General features: G+C 42.9%; 1 protein-coding gene across 2 annotated transcripts in view; it reads left to right on the top strand.

The window, feature by feature from the left end:
* Positions 1 to 26,007, top strand: part of LOC137434950 (dedicator of cytokinesis protein 7) — a 264,889-nt gene that overhangs the window by 170,427 nt on the left and 68,455 nt on the right. Inside the window, exons 21-28 of one of the 2 annotated variants that reach the window (XM_078784918.1) lie at positions 5,757 to 5,973; positions 6,065 to 6,232; positions 12,378 to 12,529; positions 12,709 to 12,795; positions 16,039 to 16,134; positions 20,452 to 20,592; positions 21,436 to 21,555; positions 21,659 to 21,844. In XM_078784918.1, coding sequence (XP_078641044.1) covers positions 5,757 to 5,973; positions 6,065 to 6,232; positions 12,378 to 12,529; positions 12,709 to 12,795; positions 16,039 to 16,134; positions 20,452 to 20,592; positions 21,436 to 21,555; positions 21,659 to 21,844 — 1,167 coding nt within the window. Of the gene's footprint in view, positions 1 to 5,756; positions 5,974 to 6,064; positions 6,233 to 12,377; positions 12,554 to 12,708; positions 12,796 to 16,038; positions 16,135 to 20,451; positions 20,593 to 21,435; positions 21,556 to 21,658; positions 21,845 to 26,007 lie in introns of both variants that reach the window. The other variant, XM_078784912.1, reaches the window with a different exon arrangement.

Genomic DNA, 26,007 nt, shown 5'->3' with positions numbered 1-26,007 from the left:
GGGGTTATGGCAGTGAAAACCAGCCCGGGAGGGTTAGGATAAAATGATGGGGATCTAGAGAAGATTGACCATAGGTAACTGGAGATTTAGGTAGCGACATTCCACCTGTAGTGGGGACGTAGGTAGATTAGTTTGGATTATAACAACGAGGGAGCGCAATAGTATAAGGGGCGACTGGGAAGCGCAATTTTCAGAAGGGAGTAGTCAGCTTAGATGATGCCGTGTGTGTGAGAATCTTTGCCGGTGAGCATGTTGAGCAAATGAGGCAATGCTCGTGAATGGTGCCGTGTGTTTGTGTTGAAAGTGTATGGAACAATGTATGAGTGAGTGATGGTGATTGTGGATTGTATTGAGCGTGGAAGTGTATGGAGCAGTGTATGAGGAATAATTGTGGTTGTGCATTGTATTGAATGATTGAAGAAGCCTGGGAGGAAGGAGGGTGCAGGTGGCACCAGGTGTGATTGCACAGGTGTGCAAATGAACAGGTGTGTGGAATACATGGAGTATGGAATGGATGGTGTGGAGGGAGTATGGTGGAAACTGTGGAGTGGAGTGGATGGTGCGAAGGTGTGAATGGGGGAAAAGTGGACCCCTTTCACGAATACCCGGGGAGGGTAGTTTAAGAGTTAGGTAGAGGGAGTAGGTAAATTGTGGTTGGATATTGGCACCTGTGGTGCGTGGTGGAAGAATGGTGTTTGGATGGGTGCATTAGTGACGTGGAAATGGCTGGGCGTGTGGCCTGTTAATGTGTGTAGTTAAATGGGCACTCCGCCACTGTTAGGATGTCGGCCAGGTGAGGCCGCAGGTGGGCTCTGGGAGCCGGTAGAGTTGTTGTGGATGGGGCCCGAGGATCCGGAGGACGGACCCTGGTAGCCCAGTGCCAGAGAGGGCACCGAGTGGGGTAAGCACCAGAGGGCCTTCCCCAGGTAGATAGGTTAGGGTAAGGAGCAGGTAAGCTCAGAGGCAACTGCAGTGGTGGAGGTGTGCAGGTGGGTAGACCTGCTGGGAGAGCCACACGACCCAGTCCTGAAATTGTGCAAAGGCACAGGGAGTTGAATCGGGGGAGTGAGACCCCAAGTTGATGAAGCACCACAGTTTGGTCAATGGGAATTTGGTTCTTAAAACCGCATAGAGTAAGATTGCCAATGGATTGGCAGGGAAAGACCCCGGGTAGTGTAAAGTGTGTTAATGTCATTTAGAAGGTAGATAGGATGGAAATCTCCTCGCACCATCTACATCCACTCACCTTAGGTGACAAAAACTCCACACCATGCCCCGTGTTTTTGTTATTTTTGTGCAGATGTTTGGAATGTGAGACGCATCATGACGTGGGTGTGACATTGTGCTGATGTTCCATCTCTCCCTCCTTATGAGGATTGATGATGAATTGGTGATGGCAAATTTTGGATTAATGGGATTGTGACGAATTTGGTATAGGGGAAATATGGGGAGGACGAGACGTAGTGGCGGATTTGTAAATGTGTAGATTGTTGTAAATATGGGTAAGGGCAAGGGTGGAGTAGGTAACAGGGGGGGTGACGTACGGTAGGGACGAGCTTTCTCACTTCGCTCTCCGTGCGCACCTTGTTCTGCATTACCTGTGTTGATGTGTACCCTTGCGCCCTTACCCCTTGCTAACCTGCCCTCTCTGTCTTCCTTCCCCGACCCATGGATCGTGCTCTCTGGGCACTGAGGGGAGCGTGCGGGGGGACCGCGTCGGTGTGCCCGAATCCTCGCAACCAGCTGCCTGCATCCACGCACCACTTATGGACGACATGTCTGTGGCTGAGCACCACTCATGGACCCCACGGGTTGGGGCATGGTCCCTCTGCTGGGACCGGCCACGATGGCCCAAGATCTTGCTTGCGGACCCGGTGAGGTGGCACCAAGCCCACAGGTGAACCACCCATAGTCGGCCCCTGTGGGCCATAAATAAAAATGGACGCGTTGTGTGCCTTTTTATTTCCATCAAATAGGCAGCAAAACAAGAAGAACAAGTTGACAACATCTGGAAAAACAACCGCCAGCAGAGGGAGCCGAAGAGGAAGACCACCAACAGGGTTTTGTTTTTTTATTTGAACTGTGGTGACTGTGCACTGACTGGTGCTTTATGGTGCTTTGGTGCTCTTTATTGGTGCTGGTGCATCGCTGCAGTGCATGCTGTCTCCCCAACCCCCCCCCCCACCCCCCCCCCTCCCCACCCCACCACCCCCCCTCCCCCAAAAAAGAAAAATCGCAGGTCCTGGGTTGCAGTGTAAATACAATCAGCGTCACTTGTAAATAATGCTCCCCACCGTTCATGTGTAGTTTGAAAACAATTCCGCAATTCGGTTATCCTGTGGGCGTGAATCTGTTAGGTAGGGTGCAATGCAGCAGAGGGACATACTTATTTGTGTTTTAAAACTGTCGCACTCAGGGTCAGGTTAATTGTAGAGGGAACTACACCTACGTGTCGTGTCACACTAAGTAAAGTTTTATAGGCCCGGGACGTGCCTGGAGGATGAGGGTGCAGTGTTGCGGATTTGAGAATCCTTTGTTTGTAAATATCACCCTGTGTAAATGTCATGATTCCTTGTAAATACCTCCGTTTTGTGTGTAAAGATCAAAGGTCGTCCCCTTAGTTAATCCATCGCATGCACGTAGAAAATCATATACCCTTCTAAATAGTTATTTCTTATTATGTGTATTAGCTTAAGGCTCTGTTTCCCATTAATTGACACTGCATTGCACCGAATCAGATAAGATAGATCCCCTTTCAATTGCCCAACTGCGTCATTGCCATTCGCATTGCCAACTACATTCGCCGCCATTACGGCGAAGTCATCTCGGAGAAGAAAGGCGTGTCTGCACCTCGTCATTAGAAGGAGGAGTGAGCCAGCCCCCGATCAACCAACCCAGGATGAGGGGTTTGGCCTGAGAGGGCGGAGAGAGAGCGTTTGAGGAGGTTCGCGAAAGTTCCATGGGCGTGGTTATATAACCCGTCGCCCGGAGCCTCCCACGGCAGTCCATCGACCGCAGTCCACCGGAGCCCAGTTGAGAGAGTTCAGTTGAGGAGGAGAGAGTGAGTTCTGGAGAGGAAAGCGAATGCGAATCGGCACGCCCTGCTCGCGATACCAACCAGCACTCTGAAGAACAACCAGTGCGGGCACGCAAACCTCGACGTGCCGCGCGCGGTCTTCGAATCTCCCTGTCGCCCGTTCTGTGAACCAGAGTGCGAGGAGTCGGAGCTGTCACCTCCATGCCGTTTGCACGGACCTGAACCTTCTCATCCCTCCACCCATTCTTGCCATTCCATCCTTTTGTGTACATGAGTTTGTTTTGTGTGTCTTGTCCCTGGGGTATAAGTAAGCCTGTATAGATAAGTAGAATTGCACTGTGTCTTCTCCTTCTGTCATTATTTTCGTTTCTTTCCTCCTTGGTTTCTTTGGTCTTGTACAATAGTTGGTAATAAATCCCTGTTCTTCCTTACTCTGCCTTCTTTCCTTCACATCCGATCATCTTTGTGATTTCCCCATTGAATACCTGTGGCACGATTTGGCCAACGTTTAGGATCGGGTTTAGTATTGCTAATGGTTCGAGCCGCGGGCTGCTAATCCGCTCGGCAAAATAACATCTTGTCCACGGTCTCGAACGAGGTTGCTCACCTGCCTCGTGGAGGGAGCTGGGCAGCTTCAGGACTCACATCGGTCAGTCGCAGACAAGGGGATTAATCCCCCCTTGGTAAGGGGAAAAGGGGCCGATGGTGAGATCCGCAACAATATATATATATCAAAGGGAGGGGCAATGCGCTCCTCCCTTTATATATCCCTTTATTATGCAGCTTTTACATGGGGACTGAAAATACGTTTCTCGGCTTCTACTGGACGAAATTGGCTGCAAATTTCAGAAGTAAATGCTTTATACGTTGAGGTAATATGTTCCAAATTTCAGCAACATCCGTTTATGCATTCTTGAGTTATATTTAGAAAACCCTCAAAATCACGTTGGTGTCTGTCCGTCCGTCTGCCCAAAATGTGTTGGTGCTCATATTTCAAGGACTATACATTGAAACTAGCTGAAACTTGGAATATACATTGTCCAATAGGTCTAGTTAATAGCTTTCAAAACAAATTCCTCCTAAGTGCTACACTTTTTCCTTTAAAATTAAATATATATAAATATATATACATAAATAAATACATAAAAATATATACACACTTTATAACTCTTCAACATATTTTTACACCAATCTAACATCCTGGCCCAATGGCCTAATGGATAAAGAATCAGACTCCCAAGCTGGGGGATTGTGGGTTTGCATCCCGTTTGGGTTGAATATTTTTTTCCCCTTACTTTTTCAAGTCTTTTATATCATCTTGAATAAAGTCTTGTACGATGAACAAATGCATTTTGTTCGTATTTAAAATGCATCTTGTGATAAATGCCAGGGGCATAGAGAAGGCCCCTTTATATGGGATGTGTCATGTGGCATACCATATAAAATAAGAGACATAGAAAATAAGACTTAAGTTCATATCAGAAAATAAGAGATAAGTTCATATAAAGGGGCGCCCTAAATCTGGCAAATAAAATACATTTACTTCTTCATGCAGGTGTATGAATCAAATTGGCGCCCCTTTGGATGAACTTTTCTAGAGCATTATTTGGTTCCTCCTCAGAACACAAGGGTAGTCCAGCATGCACACGAGATTTTTTGAATGCACTTTATTTTGTATTGTTTGGCCACCATAATATTTCCACAACCATGCTTTACAGTTGGTATCAGGTTCTTGTGGTCAAATGCTGTCTTTGGTTTTCGCCAAACATGTCTTCTGGTACTGTGGCCAAATAGCTCTACCTTTGACTCATCTGTCCAGAGCACATTGTTCCAGAAGTGCTGGTCTTTGCCTGGGTGTTCATTGGCAAACTTTAGTCTTGCCCTGATGTTCTTTCTGGACAGCAACGGTTTCCTCCTGGCACACCTCCCATGTAGATCAAATTTGTGCAGCCTCTTTCTAGTGGTAGACTCGTGCACTTTGACATCAACAGTGGCAGGAGCTACCTGTAGGTCCCGTGATGACATTCTGGGGTTCTTAGAGACTTCTTTCAGCATCTTGCGGTCTGCTCTCGGGCTGAACTTGCTGGGGCGGCCTGGCCTGAACAAGTTGGCAGTTCTTTGGAATCTTCTCCACTTGTAGATGATCTTCCGGGAAAAGTCGAATGATTGATTTCAAATTGTTTGGAGATCTATTTAAATCCCTTCCCAGACTCGTAGGCATCTATAACCTTCTTTCTGAAGGCTCCAGAGAGCTCTTTTGAACTGGGCATGGTGACGCCGCACACTTCAACAACAAAGAGCAAACCAAACTAAATGTCTGAGGTTTAAAGAAGACATGTTCCTCCAAGATCCTCTCTAACGATGTTCTAATCATTTGCACCTGAGCTGGTGCACCTGATTCTAATTTTAGGTATTTGAAGTAGAGATAAATGTAGGGGTGTACTTACTTTTTCCACATGCGAAATTTGCATTTATGTTTATTTAAATTATACAATGGACTACAAAATGTAAATGTTTCATGATATTTGTTATATTATATCACCTTTATCTATCAATATTGTTGAAATGAAGATCAAATAGCTGTATGTTGAAATATGTTGAAAAAGTCAAAACTTTGCATGGGGTGTACTTACTTTTTCACGTGACTGTATGTTGATATATCTATATATAGTACTGGATATAATCATTTGTTCTAAGTCACTCCTGTCTCTTCTTCCAGGACCCAGAGCTGGATCGGTTCCTTTCTCTTTGTGGTACTATTGATGAGGGAATCACTCGAGCACGAACATCAGAGATTGATCTTGAAAGTGACCTGCGGAGGTCTGTGGCTAGACTTCAATATGTAAAGCTGGGCCCACTTGTACGCTTCTGCCCTGTGCTACTTGACCGGCTTGTGCTGCTCACAGCAAGGCCTCCCATTATTGGAGGGCAAATGGGTTCGTATTCTACTCTCAACAATCAATCTGCACTCGGTGATATTGATAACATTGAGCAGACCTGTTTATATTTTCTTGGCTCTTTTCACAGTAAGCTTCAGTCAGGCAGCATTTGAGGCGATGTGTACGATTGCCAAGAAAGTACATCGAAGTGTACAGTCAGGCCAAGACTCACATGGTCGCATTAACCTGTTGGCTGCTTACGTTCACTTTATGTTCCACCTGCCTAGAACAGATGACGTGCCAACAAATGCAGCAGGTTTGGATCCACATCTTTTTTGCATTATTTTATTATCGTTTTCAATTTCCTGCCTTTTGACGACTTCTACCTGGAAACAAATGTTGTATGTCAAGACTTTTCATCAATTTAGCACATGTATATTTTGTAAATTAAATAGTCACATATATATATATATATACACACACACACACACACACACACACACACACACACACACACACACACACACACACACACACACACACACACACACACACATATATATATATATATATATATATATATATATATATATATACACACACACACACACACACACACACACACACACACGAAAATGTAAGTACACCCCATGTAAAGTTTTGACTTTTTCAACATATTTCAACATACAGCTATTTGATCTTCATTTCAACAATATTGATAGATAAAGGTGATATAACAAATATCATGAAACATTTACATTTTGTTGTCCATTGTATAATTTAAATAAACATAAATGCAAATTCCGCATGTGGAAAAAGTAAGTACACCCCTTTTTTTCTTTTTTTTTCTTTTTTTTTTGTGTACAATATCGAGGCTCGTGAAAGAGCGAACATTAATCACACAAAAAGTCAAACCGACACAAACCGACTTATAAAACACAAAATAAGGGGAGCGGTAGACAAGACGGGGAGAGAGGGGGAAGGACACAAACACAACATTTGAGAGCAGGGACATCGAGAGAACTGTGGGAGGGAGATGGCTTGGGGGGAGGTGGGAGAGGTATAAAACATATGGATACTGCAAGGACTTCCAGGAAAGAAGTTGGAATTTCGAAAAAGTGTATCTGGGGTGAATTAGCGGGGGTAGAAAAGATCAAGGTTTTGGATGGGGGAAGATAAGAGATGGTGGGGAACAGCTGTTTTAAAGACCTGGAGGGAGGAGTGGGATTGAAGAGAGTGGGGGAGTTTGTTCCAGAGGTGGGAAAAAAGGGGAATGAAAGAGTGAAGGTGAGCAGAGAGCCTAGATTTTGGCAGTTTAACCAGAAGAGGGTTGCTGGCAGATCTTGTGCGACCTGTAGGAATATTCGGGGGACAGAGCACAGAGAGAGCTGGGGGAGCAAGGCCGGAGAGGAGCCGGTAGAAGACAGAAAGACCACCAACCTGCCTGCGGTGAGTGAGTGAAAGGCCCTCGGAGTTAGCTTCATAGCAGGAGATTCCAATGATTCTGAAAGCTTTGGCTTCAACAGCGTGAAGCCGAGCTAGGTGTGAGGCAGGAGCATCGGCCCAGAGGGGGGAACAGTATTCCATTGAGCTGCGGATGAAAGAGGTATTGCCCTTGGCTCTAATAGGTGGTATTGCCCCCTTTGGCAGAAACAACGTCAAGTAGGCGTTTCTTATAACTGTCTACCAGTCTCTGGTATTGACTGGAAGAAATTTTTGCCGACACCTCCATGTAGAATTCTTTCAGCTGTGCGATGTTTGAGGGGTTTCTTGCATGCACAGCTCGTTTCAAATCCCCCCACAACATCTCGATGGGATTTAGATCCGGGCTTTGTCTTGGCCATTCCAGAACCCTCCATTTCTTTCTTTTCAGCCATTCCTTGGTGGATTTACTGATATGTTTAGGGTCATTGTCATGTTGCAAGGCCCACCTTCGGTTGAGCTTCAACTTTCCGACAGATGGCCTCACATTATCCTCAAGCACCCTCTCGTACAATTAAGAATTCATAGTGGATTCTATGATGGTGAGCTGCCCAGGCCCTGATGCAGCAAAGCTGCCCCAAACCATAATATTTCCACCACCATGCTTTACAGTTGGTATCAGGTTCTTGTGGTCAAATGCTGTCTTTGGTTTTCGCCAAACATGTCTTCTGGTACTGTGGCCAAATAGCTCTACCTTTGACTCATCTGTCCAGAGCACATTGTTCCAGAAGTGCTGGTCTTTGCCTAGGTGTTCATTGGCAAACTTTAGTCTTGCCCTGATGTTCTTTCTGGACAGCAAAGGTTTCCTCCTTGCACACCTCCCATGTAGATCAAATTTGTGCAGCCTCTTTCTCATGATAGACTCGTGCACTTTGACATCAACAGTGGCAAGAGCTACCTGTAGGTCCCGTGATGACATTCTGGGGTTCTTCGAGACTTCTTTCAGCATCTTGCGGTCTGCTCTGGGGCTGAACTTGCTGGGGCGGCCTGGCCTGAACAAGTTGGCAGTTGTTTGGAATCTTCTCCACTTGTAGATGATCTTCCGGACAGTCGAATGATTGATTTCAAATTGTTTGGAGACCTTCTTAAATCCCTTCCCAGACTCGTAGACATCTATAGCCTTCTTTCTGAAGGCCTCAGAGAGAGAGCTCTTTTGATCTCGGCATGGTGACGACGCACACTTCAACAACAAAGAGCAAACCAAACGAAATGTCTGAGGTTTAAAAAAGACAGGTTCCTCCAAGATCCTCTCTAGCGACGTTCTATTCATTTGCACCTGAGCTGGTGCACCTGATTCTAATTTTAGGTATTTGAAGTAGTGATAAATGTCGGGGTGTACTTACTTTTTCCACATGCGAAATTTGCATTTATGTTTATTTAAATTATACAATGGACGACAAAATGTAAATGTTTCATGATATTTGTTATATTATATCACCTTTATCTATCAATATTGTTGAAATGAAGATCAAATAGCTGTATGTTGAAATATGTTGAAATTGTCAAAACTTTATATGGGGTGTACTTACTTTTTCACGTGACTATATATATATGTATATATATATTTATATGTATATATACAGTATATATATATATATATATATATATATATATATATATATATATATATATATATATAATATATATATATATATATATATTTATATGTATATATATATGTGTATATATATATATATATATATATACATGCATACTGCTGGAAGTGTACTGGAAAGTAATGTCCTTTTTAAAGCTGTGGCTCTTTGAAAAGCTCAAAAAAGCTTTGAAAAGCGGGAGCCACTTACACTTCCGTAATAATTTTCCCCTGAATAAATGGTTAGATAAACATGTCATTCATTTATTTCTACCTTCTTGTACACTGTAATACAAATGGCAAACAAACAATCAACTGACAGAAATATATATATATATATATATGTATATATAAAAACAGAAATCGGGCGCTACTTCTGACTCACCCTGTATATATATCAATACCTCACTTAGCGTTTAGATGCATTCCAGAAGGACACGATGTTAAGCGGGGTCTAATTTCCCATAGACTTGCATGTATTAAAGGTACACAGTGATTTTTTTTGTATTTTTTTTTTGCATACTGAATCGAGGCTCGTGAAAGAGCTAAGTGAGGTCATCACTTAGCGTGATGTTTTGCCTTGATGCTTTGCTAGTTTGCTTTGCTAGCTTTAGTGATGAAATGTTTTGGAGATATGTTTTAGTGAATGATATCATCTCTGACCCATTAGCACAAAAATATATTTTTGGGAGAATAATAAGCCAGGTCGTGTTTTAAAATCTGACTATTTTCACTTCCGTTATACAAATAAGCTACTTCCATTGATTCATGGGACGTCATGGAGGAACAACTCATTGCTGGATGTGTTCATCTGCGTTTCATCACAAGTTATTGTAACGTTCAAGATGCTGATGTGCCAAGCTTTTAACTGTTTGAGTTGTCGAAAAATTTGCCCACAGAACTCAGAAGTCGTTTTTTTGCATCCCTGACCCACAAAAAGATCAACAATCGTGTACTTTATGGTTGAAAAACCTAGGATCACCCAAATGAAACATCAAAATGTATGCTCATTCAAAATATCGTGTTGTTTGCGAAGACCACTTCGAGTCAGCATTTGTATTTGATCAACAGGCATACTACCTGCGAAACAAGCCTCAGAAATTTCTGAAACATGATGCCATACCAACACTTACCAGGCAAGAATTACATGTTGATTTGAAGCCAGGACTAGCCAGGAAGCTAGTCCTCAAGTAGTTATCTATGTTACTAGAATACTCACAGAGCCTACCTGTCGCTTCGCTGACAGACCAATTAGTTGACTTATTTGCCAAAAATTGCTATATTGGTTCATTGCATCTGTTCTGAGTCCGTAGATCACGATAGACTCGATCAGCATGTGGGAATATTTCGTCAGTTTATGAAGTGCCCTGAGGTCGATTATTGTTCGGTGGGTCATGGTGGCTTCGTTTGTCGTATGCCTCAAGGGCAGTTTGCATTCTCGTAAGATAGCCGATCAAACTTGCAGGAGCGAGCCAGAGATCCTTCACTGCACGGTCTTCCAGAAAAGTGTTCTGCACAAACTGGCCCACAGCATGGTGATAGCCAACGGATCCTGCTCGTCATTTCGCTTATGGGTTTGATCAAAAGTCAGACACATTGGCATTTCCCAACCCCCCTCTCACCACCCATTCACCCCAAACTCCGTCCAACCACCTGCCTGTTGGAGGCGAAAACTGGAGGCTTGACACACTGGACAAACGAGTTTGCCTCTGACAGAGGAGACTGTAGCTCTAGCGCAGGCATATGGTCCACTTGTAGACAAATACACCAGAGACGTTCCATTTGGAGGAGGACAGAGACAAAGTGGGCCATGATGGTCTTCATGGGATCATTAAAAACACAACAGAAAACTAGGTTACAAGATGTAATTTAATGTACCTCCTTAACAGATGCAAAGCACCGATGAGACAGACTTGCCCATTGGCTGATGTTTGAAAAGGCTATAAATGTCACGAGGTCTCACAACGCAGCTTTGTGCTTGGTCAGCTGATTAGGCCCACCCTTCCACCTCGGGTATATCTGGGAGGTGGTTAACAGGAAAATTGCTCTTGATAAAGGGTGGTGGAGGCATGGTTAACCCTGTGTTGCTGGTCGAAACATTGAGTCGGCTGATACAACTAGAGGTTGGAGAACTCCTTTTGGAATCCCTTGAATATTATTCCCAACAGCCCATTGTTACGTTACAATAACAATTGCACACAATTGGTCCTCACTTAACGTCACATTTGCGTCCTCGAAAAATGCGATGAAGTGAAACAACATTGAGTGAATCACCATAAGAATGAATGAATGTATAAACTGGAGTTAGGTTATTTTGAACATTTATAGTCAGAAAAAATAGGCTTTAACTTGAAATACTCTACATGTATAGCACATTCCTCAACGAAATAACTTTTTAAAATAAATACATTTCAAAATATAAAATAAATATATACAGTATTTAATCAAGATAACAATCGCCAGTGATTGTTGTGGAGATTGTTTATAGAGGTGGGGTTGGGTGGAGGAGAGAGTGGTGGAGTTAATAGGCCAGCCCAAGCACTCTCCCAATATCAACCGCTCGTTCTCTGGTATCAAAACACTTTAAAACCTCAAATTTGATTTCTAACTAATTGTTTTCCTTGTTTTCTTGCTACTCACTATTGTCACTTGAGCATTTTTGACTCAACTTTATAAGGCCATATTCAAATCATGTTTCAAACAGCATCAAATTGGCATGGTACAACTAACTGTTCAGCGTCTACATACGCCTCTACGTATATATATATATATTTTTTTTTTTATACTTGGGCTAAGACTTGTAATAGAGCTGACACACACACGCACACACACATACGGACATACAGACAAGCTAAAAACTTAACACAGCCATTGAGCTTGGGGGAAGTGCCGTCACTATCGTCACTTCCTGGGATACTCTGGGTACCAGTGACGTCATAAAAATGGTGCCGCTTTTCTCAGTGGGGCATTTCTTCAAGAGGAATTTCCCCCTTCTCATGGGTGCCAACTGATGGGGATTGTCCGTGTTCTATCCTTTTCAAGCAAGGAAGCAGCACATACCATTTTTAAAGTCTTTGGTATGACTTGAACCGGTCCAAACCGAATGGGTGATTTTTCAGAGACACCATCTCCTTACTGGATAGCTGTTGGCTCCCTACGGGCAGGTGTTGTTTTTGATCCTGGCAGGGTGTCACGGTCTCCCTCCCCACTAGCGAAGTCAGTGAAGGGTGTCGGTTTAGTTGCCGACAACCCGACCATGCTGCAGGTAGCACTGGGATACATGTTACCAGTGGCAGTCTCAAAAGACTGACCTGTCCACAAACACACACTGCATAGTTTGGCTCATTTTTAATGTTGTAATATTTGATTCACATTTTATTCACAGAAGTACCAGACTACTCTTCAAGTGCTTCTGTGCGCTACAATACTTTGTCACGCTGCTCAAGCCGCCCCCGACCGAGCACTGTATTTACTTCAAAAAACATGAGCAGCAGCAACCCCGACGTCAGTGCACCACCTCACTCACCAGATGATGAGGTCCATACCATTTTGCATGGCAAGGCATGTTATAATGTTACCTTCTTTGAATTGGTTTTGGAACAGTCTTTTTGTACTTGTGTCTTTTTCATTGTCTGTTCGTCTAATTTTTATACCTTTGAATTTTTTTGCTTCCTATATCTCTTTGCTATGATCATCAACTTATAAATCTGTTTCAGCCGTCTCAGAAGGACCGAAGTCTTTGTCGTGTTTCCACTTTCACGGAGTCAACAATTGTACACTCTGGACGGCCGCTTGCAAAAAAGGTCTGTTTAAGAATGTACGAGGGAGAGGGTGTGAGAATCATTCTCGTCGTAACCAGGAAGGAGTTGAAACTTAAAACTATGCACATTGATAAGTAGTGTATGTCGCGTATTCCGTTGCTGTTATATTTTTAAATAACCAACCTTTGATAATTTTTGATTTATTTGAGGTGGCAGTTGTCGGATTTTGGTGAAGGTTATTTGAGCACATAGCTGTGATGACATATGTCAACCTGCCTGCAGTGAGCAAGATGTAGACCCTGAGATATCCTCCTGTCATTATAAGCAGACCCCCACACTCATGTCCCTGCTGCAAGGTTACAATGACAGTAGGACATTAGATTCCATAACCTCAAGGGGAGCAAGATGGGAAGCAGCTTGACCAGTCCACAGTGAAGAGCCATGCTTCATGATGCTTCTGATGAAGACCATGTACAATGTTTTAAGTTACAGATGACAGAGGGATACCTTGAGCCCTTGGAGAATTCCAAGGCAGCAGCTGTCTTTGGAGTCCAGCTTGGAGAAATGACCTGCCTAACATAGATTAATAGCTGATGGTGTGGTGTAAGAGGTTCAGAGGTTGTACCACTCCCAGAGGCTGACCACATAAATATATTTTGGGATTTCCCAGCCATTATTTATGGAGAGATAATGTGAGAATGTTAGTCTTTCCTTCTGTAGAAGATGTTTTTCAGTTAGATGGCCAATTGCTTTTAATCTCATAATTTGCCAGAGATGGATGCTGCACATTTTTTCTGTTTGCTTGGCAGATCAGTGAGGAACTATGCTGAACAGTGATGAAGTGAATGAATGAATGAATGATCGTTTTAAAGCCATTTTCCCCGCAAGAGCAGGGGTTAGCCTTGCGGGCCCCATGACAATCATGGTTCCCTGTTTGAGGCAATATTTTTATGGCCGGATGCCCTTCCTGACGCCAACCCTTGGTCGCCTCTTACGATGGGCAGGGATACGGTGTACCTATTCTAAACTGGGGTACACACCGGGATCATTCATCCCAGCAAGCTGGTACTCAATTTGCCGACCTCGGAAGGATGACAGGCTGAGTCAACCCCCCTGGCGTTAATTCAGCGATCGACCGGGATTCGAACTCAGGATCCTAAGATCCCATGCCTGCACCCTAACCGCTAAGCCAACACCAGGCTAATGAAGTGATGAAGAGAATTCATTGAAATAGACCAAGGAAAATATCATTCCCAGGACAATAGCTGGAGAGTTGCTTCCCTCTAGATGTGTAGGGCATGGGAGAGAATGCCATCCAAATTGTAAATACAAAGGAAATCTGAGAGCCAGCCAAGGGAAGGGATTCTGAATAACAATTGCTGGCATTTTGGAAATTGGGGAAGGCTTCCAGATTTGATACAATATATGGGAGATGTCCAGTGAGATGGCCCTGACCTATTGTTTCAAATTGAGAGCATCCATCTATTGCTGACGTGATGATGATGGCCAAGTGATGTAGGCAGATTGCCTTCAGAGAGTGAACTGAAAAAGAGCACAGAGAGAGGAGAAAACATGGCTGATGAACAAGACCTTTTTAAAATTAATTTTGACAGGTTCAAAGACTCATGGAGGAGCTGTGACACAAATCACGCACACATGCAGCCAGGTACACGACACAACACCAGACTTGACTATCACACACAATCACAGCTGCTGAGATTGGAGGAAGTGATGTCACTTCCAAGAGCACTCTGAGTCCCAACAACATCATCTTTTTGATATCGCTTTTCTCTCCATACTGATTGGCGTGCTGATGAGGAGGGGAGTGTCGTTGAAGCTGAAGGGAAAGGTGTATGCTGCATGTGTGAGAAGTGTTATGATTTATGGGAGTGAGACATGGGTAATGAACGTAGAGCAGCAACGAAGGTTGGAAAGGGTGGAAATGTGAATGGTTCGATGGATGTGCGGAGTATCGTTGAGAGAGAGAGGAAGACAAATGATGAATTGCGAAAGATGATGGGAATAGAGCCTGTGATTGATGCTGTGAAGAGAAACAGGTTGAGATGGTTTGGTCATGTGTTGAGGAAGGATGAAAGTGACTGGTTGAGAAGAGTGATGGAAATGAATGTAGAAGGAAGTAGAGGACGGGGAAGACCGAGAAAGACTTGGCTAAAGATGGTGGAAGGAGAAATGCGGGCAAGGGGGTTATCAAGGAGAGATGCAGAAAATAGGGCAAAATGGAGAAGATTGTCATGGGGACCGCAAGGCTAACCCCCGCTCTAGCAGGGAAAATGGCCTTTAAAATGCATGTTGTTGTTGTTGTTGTCTCCATACTCAGTGGGGTAATCAAGGAGGAATTTCCTCCTCCCAATGGATGCCAACATATGGGGTTTTTTCTGTACTTTATCCTTTAACATTTAAAGGGTCGTTGGTATGACTCGGCCTGGGTTTGAACTGTCAACCTCCCATACTCAACCTCCCAGGTGTGCTAACCATTATGCCACAAAGTCTTGATTATTAAAGTGTTGATAGCATCAAGTCTGTTGGCATTGGATGACTCGAGAGTGGATAGAAATGTATCCACCTTTACAATAAGGAATATTACATGCTGGAGGAAGATTTCAGTGAGGGATGGGGGTACAATGAGTATTTGGAAGAGTGATTATTGATCTTGGCTTTCTCGGAAAAACTGGACGAAGGGACCTAGCCTTTGCATGACGCCATTATTTAAGAGTGAAGATGAAGAACATGCATCAGAAGTGGGATTGACTGACTGCATCAAAGATTTTGTGGACCTCTGATCTCAGAGATCAGGTGAGCTTGAAGTTGGCTGTGGGTTTGAGTCAACTTGCAGGTTTTGATTTGGGAATTGCTTTCCAGGTGGAAAAGGAATACATACAATAGGTTGCCCGCAGTTAGTCGAAATCCACGATATTAGAACCCGTGGTATTCGAGGTTTTACTGTATATAGCAATAATGACAAATTTGACTTCACTGTTCCAATACTTATGGAGGACACTGTATCTATCAAATAAAAATTAATCTGTTGTGAATTTAAATATCTCCAGTTGAAATATGACATGTCAGGAGTTTGCCAGAAAGAAATGTCACCTCACCCAAGAGTATTACTCTGCATACAAAAAAATGTAGAAACATCATTACTTTTCAAAGATGGTGGACATTTGTCCAAATGCTAACATTTCAAATGTACATCTAAAAATAGCTTGAAATATAATGCAGATTGTATTGTGTGGGACTGTCATGTGATGAATCTTAATCCCGCAGGTGTTCCATGAAGAATTGGCCCTGCAGTGGGTAGTGAGTAAAGGCTCAGTGCGGGACACAGTGCTGCAACATGCCTGGTTCTTCTTTGAGCTGATGGTAAGTCTCGTGTGTTTCCTTTATTGTCTTTTTATTTTATTATTTGTGTTCACTCCTGGGATTATTCAACTTCAGCTATGTTCTGTTGATCAGCTTTCTCAATCACAACATGCTTTAATTAGACAGCCAATAAATAAATCATCCATTATCAGATTTTTCCATTAGTAGATGCTGACACTGAGTTACATACAAGCAGTAAATACCAAACTAGAATTGACAAAATTTGATTATTGTATAGTGCACAAACATAATAAAAGATAAGAAATGTAAGACAAAATCCAACGGTAATAGTTGAATATCAAGCGCAAAAACCTTCCAGAAACTTCTGCTGCAGTGGCAAAACAAATAAGAGTTAAAAGTTAATGAATGACGATGTGGACTTTTTTTTAGAAAATCAAACATGATAGGAAGTTGAAGAAACTATACTTATTTTTGAATTAAACTTTAAGTTTCCCTCTGCTACCAATACTCACTTGTCACAACCTATTGGGTAGTGCCTTGATACTATCTGCATACAAATATTTGGGAGAGATACACAGCCATTCATTATGCAAGCTTTGGCATCTTTATCATCCATAAACCTATTGCTACCCATTTGATTGATCCAAAAAGATGAAAATTACAAGTTCACATATCTGGACAATATGGGAGATGCCTATGAACTTCCCAATCAATCTCCATTAAAAAGGTAGTGGCCAAGCATTATTGTGCGGTAAAGTCATTCTCCGAGATACAACTGGATGTTGTTTGCTTATTGTTTGTCGGACTTTATTGCATAAAAGTTGATTATTTTTTTTGCCTGTTCATGAAATTGGCTAACCCCCGCTCTTGCACGGAAAATGGCCTTAAAATGCCTGTTGTTGTTGTTGTTGTTGCCTGTTCATGAAATTCCACACTCATCAAACTATTGAAGTCCGAAAACACTATCTCCATAAGCTTTCTGACTGATTGTTGAACCTTAATTTTATTTTGATGGTGGGCACCACGAATGTCTCCACTCAAAACTGGCTTGGTTTGATACGTGCATGAAATTATGGGCCTGGGTCTCATCACATGATACAATCGTCATCAATAAATCATCTCCCTGCCACCATGCGATTATGACAAGTTTCCTCTTGATCAAACTTTAGATCCTTCATTGCCCATCCTTCATGAGCCTTGTTGAAATTTGAGTGAAAATTAATTATTGCTTCTGCACTTCTAATATTGACCATCCAATTATTCTGCAATTTTCATGTAGCAATCTGGTGATTCTCCAAAATTAACTTTAATAAGTTAAATGTTTGCTTGAATGACATTACTTCCTGGCACGGGAGAATTATCAAGATTGCTCACCAATTGACGATCATTTTTAACTCGCTCCACCATTTAAGCACAACTATACAAAAAACAACCAGACTCGGTGGAGTAATGGTTAGAGCGTTTGCTCAGATTCTGGGAGATTGGTGGTTCAAACTCTGACCGAGTCATACCAAAGACTTTAAAAATGGTACGTGCTGCTTCTTTGCTTGACATTCAGCATTTAAAAGGATAGAGCACAGACAATCAACGCTGGGAAGGCAATGGCAAGCCACCCGGTATAATCCTTCCCAAGAAACTGCTTAGGCAGCACCGACACTCTGTAAAGAGTATGGTACATCAAAATTAAATAGAAACAAGTACAGATAAATTCAAAGTACACCGCCCCCATGCTAAATACACTACATGGCCAAAAGTATGCGGACATCCCTTCTAATTAGTGGATTTGGCTGTTTCAGCCACACCCATTGCTGACCGGTATATGTAATCAAGCACACAGTCATGCAATCTCCATCGACAAACATTGGCAGTAGAATGGCCCATACTGAAGAGCTCAGTGACTTCCAATGTGGCACCGTCATAGGATGCCACCTTTCCAACAAGTCAGTTCGTCAAATTTCTGCCTTGCTAGAGCTGCCCTGGTCAACTGCAAGTGCTGTTATTGTGAAGTGGAAACGTGTAGAAGCAATAACAGCTCAGCCGCGAGGTGGTAGGCCACACAAGCACACTGAACGGGACTGTCGAGTGCTGAAGTGCGTAGCGCATAAAAATCGTCTGTCCTCGGTTGCAACACTCACTACCGAGTTCCAAACTGCCTCTGGAGGCAACGTCAGCACAACAACAGTTCGTCGGGAGCTTCAGGAAATGGGTTTCCATGGCCGAGCAGCCACACTCAAGCCCAAGATCACCATGCGCAAATGACAAGCGTCAGCTGGAGTGGTGTAAATCTCGCCACCATTGGACTCTGGAGCAGTGGAAACGCGTTCTCTGGCGTGATGAATCGTGCTTCACCATCTGGCAGTCCGACAGACGAATCTGGGTTTGGTGGATGCCAGGAAAACGCTACCTGCCTGAATGCACAGTGCCAACTGTAAAGTTTGGTGGAGGAGGAATAATGGTCTGGGGCTGATTTTCATGGTTCGGGCTCGGCCATGTAGTTCCAGTGAAGGGAAATCTTAACGCTACAGCATACAATGACATTCTAGATGATTGTGTTTTCACCTTTGTGGCAACAGTTTGGGGAAGGCCCTTTCCTGTTTCAGCATGACAATGCCCCTGTGCACAAAGCGAAGTCCATACAGAAATGGTTTTTCGAGATCGGTGTGGAAGAACTTGACTGGCCTGCACAGAGTCTTGACCTCAACCCCATCGAACACCTTTGGGATGATTTGGAATGCCGACTGCGAACCAGGCCTAATCGCCCAACATCAGTGCCTGACCTCACTAATGCTTTTGTGGCTGAATGGAAGCAAACCCCGCAGCAATATTCCAACATCTAGTGGAAAGCCAAAAATAAATAATTAATAATTGTAAAATAATTAAACTATTAATCAATTGGCTAATATAATACCAAACCACCACCATTTCATCCCAATCTGTAATTAAAAAAAAAAAAAATCAGCTGTCATTAATTAAATAATTAATCGATGAATTGATTAATCAATAAATCAAAAATACACTTTACAGCCAAATTGCTTGGTCATTGTTATGTCCAAATATCAGCTTCCTAACTTAAAAGGTGCCTGAGATATTGCCCAGATGAGAAAGGAAATAAATAAGTACTTAATTTATTGATAATAATTACACATTTAATTAATTTATTCATTGATTAATCAAAACATACTGTTTTTGCCAAAGCACTTGCTCACTATTGTGTCCAAATTTCAGCTTCTTAGCTCAAAGGATGGGTGAGATATCGCCCGGACAAACAAGAAAACAAACAAACAAGAAACCGGAGTGAAAACTGAGTACTCCCTTTCAGCGCGCGTCATTGCCAGGTCCCCTTCGGTGCCCGGCAATGGCGTCATGCAGCACCTGGAGATGGTATAGGAAAGGAGCGATGTACAAAAACGTGCATTAGCAAATTGTGCAGCCAATCTTCTGTTAATTGCACTTCACAAGGAACCTGACGATACACCATGTTTCATAACATACATGATGTTTGGTCACTATATTGTTTTTATGCAAAATGCTTTTAACAGTGTTGACGTAACTTTCTCTATAATTTTTTTCAGAGTAGGAAAACCTTTTGCACAAAGTTTTTGCATTAACCATTATTTTTCACATAAAATAAAAAGATCCATGCCAGTCTTGGACCACCTCATAAAAGGGAAGATCAGGAGGCAAAATTCAAGAAAAACCTAATTTTTTTTATATATAAAGGTAGAAAGGTTGGTGTGAATGCGAAGTTTTCTTATGGATTATAAAATGATGCAAAGTGTGAGTACATAAAAGATGAAAAGTTTGAGAGTTGGTTGAAGATGATAAAATAACTGACAGACATTTTGTATACAATGTTGAGGCTCGTGGAGAAGGTAGAACATGGAATGGATCAGCATGTAACCGAACAAAAGGAACATTATAAAGAGAGGGGGGAAACACACCAACAGCAGGATGAGGGACAAAATAGAGGGAGACGTGGAGAAATAAGGGATGTGGGGAAGAATAAGGACAAGGGGAGGTAACGGTCATGGTTTTAGATGATCTGAGATGGTGGCCTGGGGAGGGTCAATGGTGGCTAGATGAAATCTTGCTCATATGGATTACTCATTGAACTTACTGAACCCTTCCTACACTAATGAAGGTCTTGGCCTTTCTCTCATCTCCACTTTATTTCTGTCCTTGCACAGATCCTGTTCATTTGCTCATCCTCTTTTTGCCGATCCCGCTGTCGATATGTGTGCTGAATCCCACACCCACTGTATTTTTTGCACCTCAATGTGCCTTGATTAATTGTACAAAAATGGCGGAAGAAATTAAGATTGATGATTGATCCTCTCAAACTATGCTTGCCCATAGGTAAAAAGCATGGCCCAGTATCTTCACTTCACCAACAAGCTTCAGGCACCACGCAAGATACGCTTCCCTGAGCGTTTTTGTGATGACATCAGCAAGCTGACTGCCAGCATCACTTCTGAGCTGCTGGAAAAGCTTCATAAGGTTATGCAACAAATGATCTGCACGTTATTATTCCTAAATAATTGAGGATTCTTTGAGTTTGATTTATTATGCCTCCGCCGACAAAGTCGCCGGAGGCATTATGTTTTCGGGTTGTCCGTCCGTACGTCCGTCCGTACGACCACATGTACGATTGAGACAAAACTTTCAGGGTAGGAGTGACACCCATGCAGAATGTTTTTATGATAATTGTGATGTCATGGGTCACGTGGTACCCGCTGTATTTTGTATTCTCTGTTGCATTGTTCTCTGTGATTACATCACAGATCAAAAGAATTAAACGCAAAAAAAAAATTATAAAATTATTTCTCGGAAACCGCTGAATAGAAAAATTTGAAACTTAGCACATTGTCAAGTACTCCCAATGGGGAACAAATGCATGATAATGATGACGTCATAGGTGAAGTGGTATACCAGCCAAAAATGTTTTCATTGAATTCCTTATCCTAAAAATCTGAAATTGCATGCACATGATCTGTGACCCATTTGTATTGAAATATTAAATTTATGACATCATAGGTCACATGGTTTGGCAGCTATCTTGGATAGAAAAACGAACCTTATCCGATCAACACGAAACTTTACAAACGTGATCCGCTACCCATACATATGTAGAGTGATGGCATCTACCCGTTGTGGGACTATGCGGAGGCATATTGGCGACACAGTCGCATTGTTCTCATTTTTTATTTAATGGAGCAAAAAACATTTTTTTAAATCTCTCATGCAATTTTCTTTTCAGATAATTTTGGTTGTCATCACAGATTACAAATGGGTCTCAACTAACAGTAGTGATATTCTTTCTGTCCTCGATGGATGTGATAGGAGTCGGAGCATGAGCTGGTGGACCGTCTGAATATTAGCCTGGCCTTCTTTTTCAACGATCTCTTGTCTCTCATGGACCGAGGCTTTGTCTTTCGACTCATAAACAACTACTGTAAGCAGGTAAGCATGTGAGATTGTGTTCTCTCCTATTTGTTAAAAAAAAACTGTAACCTGTAACCTGTGCAATAAGATGTTGGGTTTTTCTTCCTTTTCACCGATTTAGCTTTGGAATAAACTGGACACGTCTCCAAACCCGACACTCGTCACCCCAATCTCGACTCTGCGCCTTGATCTGATTCACGTTGTATGCAGTCACGAGCACTTTGTCTGTCTGTGCCGACCTACTGCCTCACTCTCCCCACCTGCCTCACCATCTCCTTCACCTTCGCTCACCAGTAATGCTTCACAGGTTCGTCTGCACTTTGAGGATGTTTTGTTACCTGTTGGCTATACTGTGGTGCAAGAGATCTAATTGTTTGTAGTTGACATTGTCCATTACATGTACAGTAGTTGTCTCAGACCAGGATGTTTGAAGACATTCAGGATATCAGCACAAAAGGATTAGAAAATTGGCATAATTGCCAGAACACCGCAGGTAAATGAGGTTGTATTTTTTATTCAGATTTCATTATTTAAGGCTCAATGCTTCTAATCACTCAGTTGATAGCCTGCTCACCTCTCAGCTGTCTGGTCGTCGACGTTGTTCCCTTATGTAGTGAAATCTGATGAAAACTACACTATTTTTGGCATAAAAGTCTATGAGGATAAGTCTAATTGGCTAATTTTCCCATTTTTCTTTTCTTCATTATGCCTCTGTCGATGAAGTCGCTGGAGGCATTATGTTTTCAGATTGTCCGTCCGTCCATCCATGATAGGTTTTCGTTACCGCGATAACTTGAGAACGGCTGAAGGGATCTTAGTCAAACTTGGTGCAAGTATGTTTACCAACGTAAGGATGAACTGATTAGATTTTAGGGTCACGAGGTCAAAGGCCAAATGTCAGAGGTCACGTTATGTATAAATCCTGTTACCGCGATAACTTGTGAACCAGTGATGGGATTCTGACCAAATTTGGTACAATTATGTAGAATGATGTAACGATGAACTGATTAGATTTTGGGGTCAAGAGATCAAACGTCAAAGGTCAAACTCTGTAATATGTCTATAACTTGAGAACGGCTGAAGTGATCTCATTCAAACTTGGTACAGGTATATACGTTTAATGATATAAAGATTAACTGATTAGATGTTTGGGGCAAAGGGCAAAGGTCGAAGGTCATGTCAGGTAAAAATTTGATAACTTGAGAACAGCTGAATGTATTTAAATCAAACTTGGTGCAGGTATGTATCGTGATATAATAATGTGGGCGGAGGCATATCGGTCGACGTCGTGACGTCGAAGAATGCCGTTCTAGTTTGTAGATAAGTCGATTTGGAGTAAGAGACGAGGCAAAATCGATCTTCGATCCTCGCTGCCTGTGGTAGTTCCAGGTTCATGAATATTAATGAGATGTTTTGTGCATATTAGGCCGAGAAAAATATATTTCCGGTCTCTGGTCAGCGCGCGCATCGATCTTGACCCTGCGCGTCAACATTTTTTTTTTTTTAATTCCAACGGTACCTACAACAGCGCGCGCCGTCTCTATATATATAGAGCACATCATAAATTATAGAGCCCATTAAACATAAACAATGCCACGTCACCTCAAGTATTCGCGTATACTTGAGGCAGCGCCGAGACGAGATAATTGCAATTAAGTGAGCCGTGACGTCACGTTCTCGCCGAAAACGCGATTTCGAGCGTGAGGGGCCATATAATGTATGCATGTTGCCGGGCCGGCGCGTTATCTCGGGGAATACGGGTCTTTGAGGGTCGCCATTGGTATCTACGTTCGCGCACGGTTCTCCCCTACAAAACTACGTTTCGTCTGTCCAAATCCAACCAGCCTTTCCAAAGATATGAGTAGTTTTGTGTGCCGTGAAGTCATGAATCCAATCGGCTGGATATTGTCATTTATTGAAACGAAGACGTTCTTTGTCGGGTTTCTGTGAAGCAACCAGAAGGCCTAGAGAGCTGCGGGTGGTCTCGTTAGTTAGGCCTGGATCCTATCTCGTTTGTCATGAAGTTGTAAGTGTCTGTGATAATCTGGTGGACTCGGAGAATAGATCGTGGGAGACCATTGGCATGGAATATGGATTCAAGCGCTTCCGCGTTAGCCGTTTAGCCCAGCTGCGCATGCGCCGATTTGAACCACACCACACAGCCCATCTGCGCATGCGCGGCTTTGATACACATGCAGCGTCATCCCGTACACGAAGATTGGTCCAGAGGTGTAGTCATTTGCGCATGCGCGGTTTTTTCAGCATTCAAATGCTTTGGCAATCGCCTGTTAGACCACTTGCGCATGCGCAGTGTTGACGCGATCGACGCATTGGAATGTTTAACGGTACGGCGAGGCGATCTCGAGAACGAAATGGCAATCTATAATATGCTTGAAGAACTTAATGATTTTCAGAATAAATACATTTTAAAATAACTTATTAAGCTTGTGTTCATTATTTACAAAAAGGCCGACCTGTCCCATTTGCTGTCTTTAATTTCTCTCTGGACGGCGCCACGGCAGATGAGGAGGACCGCAAGGCATGAGGACACAAAAAACACCTTTATACGTAGTATGTGCAATCCATGCTTTTCAAAAAAGAAAAAAAACCGCATCGCCGCATCAATTCTGGAACTTTGGTCTGACCAGAGACAAGCAATATTATTTTTTTTTGGTCTTATTTGAACTATTTTGTGGGGTCCTTTTGGATATATAAGGAAAGTAAAGAAGTTTTCAACATGTTTATTATCACATAAGGCACATTTTAGGTGGGACATGTTTATCACATGGGCACATGTTTATCACATAGAGGTACAGTATTTAAAACAAGCTACAGAATCATTATCAGCACTGGCTCATAGCACATTACATTTTGCCAGTCCCGAACACATTTATTGCTGACAACGTATTTTCTGTGCGCAGCCATATTCCCACCATTTTCCTCAGCGAACTTGACACTTTCCAACTTTAAAATTGCCGTGTTCGATTTGCATTACTTCATTGGAGGCATTTAAGGATGGATACATATGCTTAGGATTGAAAGGAATGGACCAAACATAATTGTTGAGCTATTATTCTGACCTCATTATTGATTGGATAATTTAACACAGATTAACGTTTAATTATTCACCAAATTGGCAAACCTTTCAGGCAGTGATTTATGTAGTGTGTTTTAAATAATTATACAACTTATTTCAGAAAATATCACACCTTGCAATTTTTTTTATCATTTATGCAATTCAATCACCACCACCCCACCCAATAAAGTTGTCGCAGGTTATCCAGTCTGGGAATCCTGAGGCGTCAATTTTGCGCACCCCCTCCTTGTCAGTACCATCCCCCTGATCTGCTCCCCACTCGTTCCTGCCCCCTGTCAACTTCCACCTCATCCTACCACTTCTCATCTGCTCCCCTCGATGCTCCCCCTCCCAGCTTCGCTCTACGCCCTCTCGTTGCCCATTTCCATGTCCCCACATTCTATCAGCGGCTCCTCTCCCTCTGTCCCTAACTATGTGAACCTCAAACATCTAGGGCTACCGTTCCAACTTCTCAATCCAAGCCACTGTCGATAAACCAGACATCATATACTTAACACAATTCTTCCTCCCACAGGACATCCCTGACCCCTTCGTGTCTCTCCTTGGTGATTGTCTCTTCTGCTTTGATAGATCTGAACCCCGTCCTGGTAGCAGAGTTGCGATGTACATCAAAAACTCAATTTCTCACTCCTTGTACTGTTCTTACACCTCCTATACCCCAGGAGTACCTCTGGCTGAGACTTCCTCTTCACTCCCGCCTTCATGTTTGTCTGTGTGTTGTGCAGTCCTTCCAACAGTGACACCTCCATCTTCATATCTCTCTCAGACGACGTGGACCAACTTTTAATCACTCAACCCAACTCCCTCTTCCTCATATGTGGTGATTTCAGTTGGCGCCATGCTAACTGGCTTGGTGTTGGTGCCTCTCTCACCAGCCATGGCACTTCTGCAAAGGACTTCTCTGACTCCATGGGACTGACTCAATCCATGAATTTTCCCACCCAGATTTCTCCCATTGACAAACTTCCCTTATGGATTTGGTGATCACCAACTTCCCCGCCAATGTATCTTGCTCGTCCTCTGTCACGATTGGCTCATCTGATCGTGTGTTTGTGAAGATCAACATCTCTCCGGCCATTCTCAGAGAACAGCCTCAGTCCCAGCGAGTCTGGCAGTTCACTCAAGCAAACTGGCAGGGATTGCAAGCAGCCATCACACTTCAGGACTGGTCTCCTATATCTACCGCCCTTGATATTAATTCAGCCTGGAAATTCTTCCACAGAAACCTACTCTCCTTTATGCACAGATTCAACCCATCTCGTCTTCAGTTTTCTTACCCATCGTCCCACTCTTGGTACTCTGAATACTGTGGTGAGGCAGTTGCTTTAAAGCAACTTGCATTCTCCTCTTGGAAGGCAAATCCAACCAAAGGT

The sequence above is a fragment of the Myxine glutinosa genome, chromosome 1, assembly GCF_964187855.1.
Source record: "Myxine glutinosa chromosome 1, kmMyxGlut1.1, whole genome shotgun sequence".
Classification (NCBI taxonomy): Eukaryota; Metazoa; Chordata; class Myxini; order Myxiniformes; family Myxinidae; genus Myxine; species Myxine glutinosa.
The sequence above is the reverse complement of the archived record's forward strand: the minus strand, read 5'-3'. Positions and strand labels throughout refer to the sequence as shown.